At 41.7% G+C, this 6,000-nt stretch overlaps 1 protein-coding gene across 3 annotated transcripts in view; it reads left to right on the forward strand.

Annotated features, from left to right (window-relative positions):
- EPG5 (ectopic P-granules 5 autophagy tethering factor) overlaps positions 1 to 5,595 on the forward strand; it is a 60,659-nt gene extending 55,064 nt beyond the window's left edge. For all 3 annotated transcript variants that reach the window (XM_071580505.1, XM_071580507.1, XM_071580506.1), the window contains 3 exons: positions 1,219 to 1,434; positions 2,503 to 2,617; positions 3,673 to 5,595. In XM_071580505.1, coding sequence (XP_071436606.1) covers positions 1,219 to 1,434; positions 2,503 to 2,617; positions 3,673 to 3,855 — 514 coding nt within the window. In that variant the 3' untranslated portion in view covers positions 3,856 to 5,595. The remainder of the gene's footprint in view (positions 1 to 1,218; positions 1,435 to 2,502; positions 2,618 to 3,672) is intronic.
- The last annotated feature ends 405 nt before the right edge of the window (positions 5,596 to 6,000 follow it).

Genomic DNA, 6,000 nt, shown 5'->3' on the forward strand with positions numbered 1-6,000 from the left:
AGAAGGCCAATGGGATCCTGTCCTGTATCAAAAATAGCGTGGCCAGCAGGCCCAGGACAGTGACCCTTACCCTGGACTCTGCCTTGGGGAGGCCACACCTTGAGTGTTGTGTTCAGTTCTGGGCCCCTCAGTTCAGAAAGGATACTGAGGTGCTGGAGCGAGTCCAGAGAAGAGCAACAAGGCTGGAGAAGGGACTTGAGCACAAGCCCTGTGGAGAGAGGCTGAGGGAGCTGGGGGTGTTTAGCCTGGAGAAGAGAAGGCTCAGAGGTGACCTCAGCACTGTCTATAACTACCTGAAGGGAAGTTCTAGCCAGGTGGGGGCTGGTCTCTTCTCCCAGGCACTCAGCAATAGGACAAGGGGGCACGATGGACTCAAGCTCTGCCAGGGGAAATTGAAGTTGGAGATCAGAAAAAAATTCTTTCCAGAGAGAGTGCTCAGGCATTGGAATGGCCTGCCCAGAGAGGTGGTGGATTCACCATCCCTGGAGATTTTTAAACGCAGATTGGCCTTGGCACTGAGTGCCATGATCTGGTAAATGGACTAGAGTTGGACCAAGGGTTGGACTCGATGATCTTGGAGGTCTTTTCCAACCCAATCGATTCTATGATTCTAATGTGAGGATAGTCTGATGCAGGAAACTCGTGCTGGTGCTTATGTGGAAAATCTGAGTTTGTTAAGTTAAACTGCAAACTGTTTAGGGAAAGATTAAAAATATCATAGGGGGAACTTCACTTCATGCTCTACTCAACAGAAACCTTCAGTGTTTCCTTTTTTTGAAGATCATATTAAAAATCTAAATTGTTGTGGAAACAACAGCTAGTGGTTCCTGTAGTGTTTTGTTGGTAAGTAAAGAAAAGAACAAAAGAGTAGACATACGGCTTCATTCCTTATCCCCAAGTCTTAGGGAAATTTAAATTCACTTAGGACTGTGGTATCATTTATTTCCAGTTGTAAAGCTTAAAAGGAGGCGCTGTTTGTTCTCTTACAGGCTCTTTAAACCTGCTAGCTAATGGATCAAATCCATAGCATGGCAGTGACAGCAGTATAATAATTGGTGGAGTGTATAGTCATACCGTCCTCATATAGTGGGATTACAGTCACTAATTAACCATCTGAATCCTTCATGGGCCTAACAAGGAGAGAAATAAACTTCTTAATCTCTGCATCTGACTCTTTTTGTATTTTGTTTTATTTTGTTCTTTAAATATTCCCTAAAGCTCAGCAAAGGAAGAGGCAAAGCTGTTCCTCTGGTGGCATAAAGCCATGCAGTTATCCCTGATTCAGATGGAGCAGGATGATGCCATTGTGATTGAATCTGTCATCCGGACACTGCTGTCGATCCAGGGCAGGCAGAGCCAGCTGGCTGAAGAGAGACTGACTTCTGGAATACTTGGTGCAATTGGGCTAGGCAGGAGGTCTCCTTTGTCACCCAGGTAAGGGATGAGGTGTGGTAAATTAACTGCTCTGAGTCATCGTGTTAAAGAAGCTGCAGCCTGGCTCCAGACTGCCCAATGCAGTGTCAAAAGATGTTCTGAATCCAGGCTGTCCCCAGATCTGTGAAGTTGTTTGGGCCTGTCACACAAAAGACACAGGGAGGGTGTTAATCTGGTTAAGAAGCGGATATGAACTTCTGCAAAGTTTGTGATGGAGAGAAAGACAACGCTGTTGTGACTGGCTTAAATGTCCACTTCCAGCAGTTTGTAAGCAGACTGTTAAAGATGCATCCCCTTGGTCTGTAGAAGACTTTCAGTTGACCTCGCATGATTTTGTATAATAACATACACTTTGCCTTTTCTGTTTTAACCTTGGGGTATTGGAAATGTTAACAGAAGCTCAATGAAGTATCTGTCTTTACCTTTCAAAAAGACACACCAAGTTTGATTGCTAGGTGTTAAATGTAGCTCACTGTGGAGAGTATGCCTAGAAAAACCCCAGATGTTTATAGAACACCAATTCAATGCTGTACCTAAACATAACTTTGTGTTTATAAAGATGCAGTCCTGTTGAAGTTGCTCTGAATTCTTGGTCGCATTCAATTTATCCCTTGATTTGGGATAGGAAAATGTTTCACATTCTGTGAAGTGAATATTTCAGATGTGGCTTCAAGGCTTCGCCTAAGCTTAAGATCAGATGTAACATTTCATATGTATGATATTATGTCATCCTCTATTATGTGTATATCCAGAGAACCTGGGATGCCCCACCCCTGGAAATGTCCAAGGCCACATTGGACAGGGCTTGGAGTCACTTGGGATAGTGGAAGGTGTCCCTGTCTATTGCAGGGAGTGGGAACTGCATGACCTTTAAGGTCCCCTCAAACCCAAACCATTCTATGATACTCAAGTGACTTCTTTTTTTCTAATGCATTGCAAAAGATCCTCTAAAGCCTCTACTTTGTTCCTCATGCAGGAGATACCTCATGGCATAGAACTTGCAGTGTATCTGCTGTTGAGACTTGCAAATCTGACACCCCTTTCTCTTTCTATGCTTCCCCCACGCAGGTTTCGGGTGGTTGCCCGGAGTTTGTCTGCTTTCCTCTTGGTGCAGATTCCCACAGAGAGCCAAGTGCGCCTGAAAGCCGGGTCGGAGCCCAAGCTGTCTCAGAAGGCTCAGCAGGTGAGCTGTGCCCATCTCTAGCTGCTTGACATGCTCTCTCTATGTGCTTGTTCAGCTTTTGAGGTGAAATAATAAGTCACTTGTAAGAATTTCTTTGAGCTAAATCCTGCTCTCACCTTGTTACTGAACTTTGGCATCAGGACTTTGTGTCTGAGCATTATCCTAAGGTGCTCCTAGCTGCTTATACAATACTCTGTACTACTATAAAGCCATCAGTTTCTAATCTTACACACTGAAAAGGAGCAGTTGAAACCAATGTCTGTAAACCCTGACTTCAAGAAAGTTTGGAACATTGCAGGTAGAAGGAATTTAAAACCAACAGGAAAAAACAGTGCTGCTGGTAATCACACTCCTTCTCAGTGATAAAGCAGGGCTACACTCACACTGACATTTGTTTATGTGAGGTCAGGGCTTACAAGCTCTGTGACAAATAAACATTCCTGCTTTAGCATGTGCAGTGACCGTAGTGTTCTTTCAGTAAGCATGTGAGAAGAGGAAGGAGTTGATTTGAAACTAAAGCAAAGTAGCTGGGTACAACTTGTTTCTCTTAAGAAAAGAATGAAACTTGTTCAGAAATACTTCCAACATTTGCCCTGGCTAGTACTGCCAACAAAGGCTTTTCTACATATAATCTTTAACTTGACAGTTAATATCTAAATCAAATATTATTAATAGCAGCAAAACAACACTGTTATGAAAGATGTTCGTAAGAACGGCCTGAAGAAGAGTGTGTTGCAGTTTGTAGTTCAGTATAATTTCTGTGAAGCCATGTCTTGAGTTCATGAAGTAAATATTTAATAATATTTGGGTTACAGAATCCTAGTAAACCTTAATAGGACAGTTTTTGTGTTCATCGTGGTGGGAGAACAGCTTGAACAATACAAGTTGAATTGAAACACTGTTATGTGGTTGTATTTTACAACTGTTTTGTTCTGAAAACTCTGGTTTCTATAGTAGATAAGGATCTTCTAGGGGAATCATGCATATGGTGGCTTTCTGAACTGGTTTGTTGTGGACCAAGGTTCATCTAACAGAATTCTTCCTTGTACCTATAGGCACTGAGTGCTCTTGAATCCATGGCATCAAACAAGCAATATGTGGATTATAAAGAGCAGCTCTCCCAGGCTTCTGTGTTCATCAGGTATCCAGAACACTGTCTTTGGGATGGCAACAACCTGCTGGCTCTCCTTGTCAACACCCTGTACCCAGAAGTGCATTATTTGGACAGCATTCGGTAGCGGTGCTGAGCTCGCAGGGTCATCACTGAGTGCCCATTGCCCTGGTTTACAAGCAGTGTCCCTGTTGCACAGATAATTTTTACCTACAGAGTTTCACTCTAAGTCAGAATTGTGAATGGAATGGCACACTGCTGAGCTTTCTCCACGTTAAGGCTTTCTTGCTTTCCTTTTGATTTTTAGATCTGTGGAATTGCTTATGGTTTTTATTTTTTTTTTTATTCTTTTTGACTGAAAGCACTTGAATATCTTCCTGTGTGTGGTGCACTTCTGAGAGGAGGGTACCTGGGGATAGGTGTACAAATCATTAGTCAGCAAAGCTCATCCTGGAGCATCTGAAGTTTTTGCTTGGTGCCTTTTTTATTTTCCAGTGTGTCGTCACTCAGGCCAGTTCAAATTTACTGGGGGATTATCTGTAAAAGAGGTTTGACTTTCTTTACTGGGATACCTCTGAGTCTTACCTGAGTGTGTGTCTAGTGATTTTTGTGAAATCCCTGTGTTTGAAAGGATAGTATTTTAAATTCTGATTTCTCTTTGCTATCCCACAGAAATCTGTAGTTGAGAGGCATGCCTACAGTCTTCACCCACCTCTGTAAATACTAACAAAAATTGGAACTAAAGAACTTTTTTTCCTGTTTGGTAAATATTAGGGTGTCTGCATCTGTATTGCTTGATCAAATGCAAGTAACTTCTAGCCAAGTTCAAGGGGATTTAAATCCAGAAATAGATTTTTCTGGATCTCTAGTGTCTGGGAGGGGAACAGTCAGTTATGATCATGTTAGGTAGGATTCCTTAATTCTTAAAGTCTGGTGGTTTAGGGAATACTGATTTAACAAGTGTGCACCCACCACTTAAATTTATTTTCTTTAGCCTAGCTGGGCATGACATGATAAGATTTTAAAGGATATTGTGAAAAGGTATTTCTGTTGTATTAAATTTGGTGATCACTTGTTAAAATTCTGTTGCCAAAGCATGAACCATCTGCCTGTAAATCCATAGTTTCAGCTGAATGATCACTGATTTTGTTGCCTTGTCTGATCGTACGATGCACTTTTGTTTAGGAAAAGCAGAAGACAAATTTTTCATGTTGGCTTCTTTGATGTCCCGTTTATCACTGATCTGTTTGAGCTGGCCCAAGATCCTACAGTCCCAATCCCTCCTCCTGTGTGAAGGAACTGATTGCTTTTCCTCTTCCTCCATTAATTGTGCCTTTGTGTTCATGACATGGTTGCACGTTAAAACATGAGTTCTGGTCACTAGGGGATAGAAATGTGCTACCTACTGTCTGTTCAATAATGCTTTGAACTGTGACTCTCAGTGGTGGTTCTGGTGCTGCAGATTCTTGGCAGGTTCTGCTAATTATGCCAGCTGGGTCATTAGATCACCATCATCTTAATGTGGTCTCAGAGTTCTTTGCTCTATCTGCGAGCCTATAAATAGATATACATATGTACATCCCTCTGTATATTAACCAGATACCAAATGCAGCATGTTTTTTAAGACTCTTTTGGAAAATTCCTGTCTAGAGGAACACATTCTGCTGCTTTCCCCTCTTCAAAGACTTAAAAGCACTGGTTTCATTAGGTTCAATGTTATTGATCAGATGCATATAATGTGAAAAAGTCAGAAATATGTGTTTGACATGCACTTTTAAAATAAGAAATTGTTTCATCTGTTGAGTTTTTACAAATGTTGTATTTATAACATGCTATGTCTGCAAAGACCATGCACAATAAAAATGAATAAATCAAGTAATTTGTGACACATTGTGATGTTTTCAACTTGCTGGAAGAATACATGTCAGCTAACGCATAATTGCTGTATGTGACACCCACAGACCAGTCTTCTGGCTTCGTGGTCAGCATGGTAATGGCAGAAGTCTGAACCTGTGCTTTCCTCAACACAAAGGAGCACTTTTGTGAACTAACAAATCCACTGTCAGTCCTCTGTGCAAATGTGAGCTCCAGAGCTTGAGGCCTCATTTTCCAAATGGTGCCCAACAGAGGTAGACTTTTTATTTCTTCTAGTTTTACCGGAAAGACTTTAGCATTCCCAGCATCTCCCACTGTCTTGCCCTAAATTACAACATTCTTGTTCACATCATTAATGTCACCAGGTGCTTTCAGAAGGAAAACCGAGTTTTATGTT

Source organism: Pithys albifrons, chromosome Z, assembly GCF_047495875.1.
Source record: "Pithys albifrons albifrons isolate INPA30051 chromosome Z, PitAlb_v1, whole genome shotgun sequence".
Taxonomy (NCBI): domain Eukaryota; kingdom Metazoa; phylum Chordata; class Aves; order Passeriformes; family Thamnophilidae; genus Pithys; species Pithys albifrons.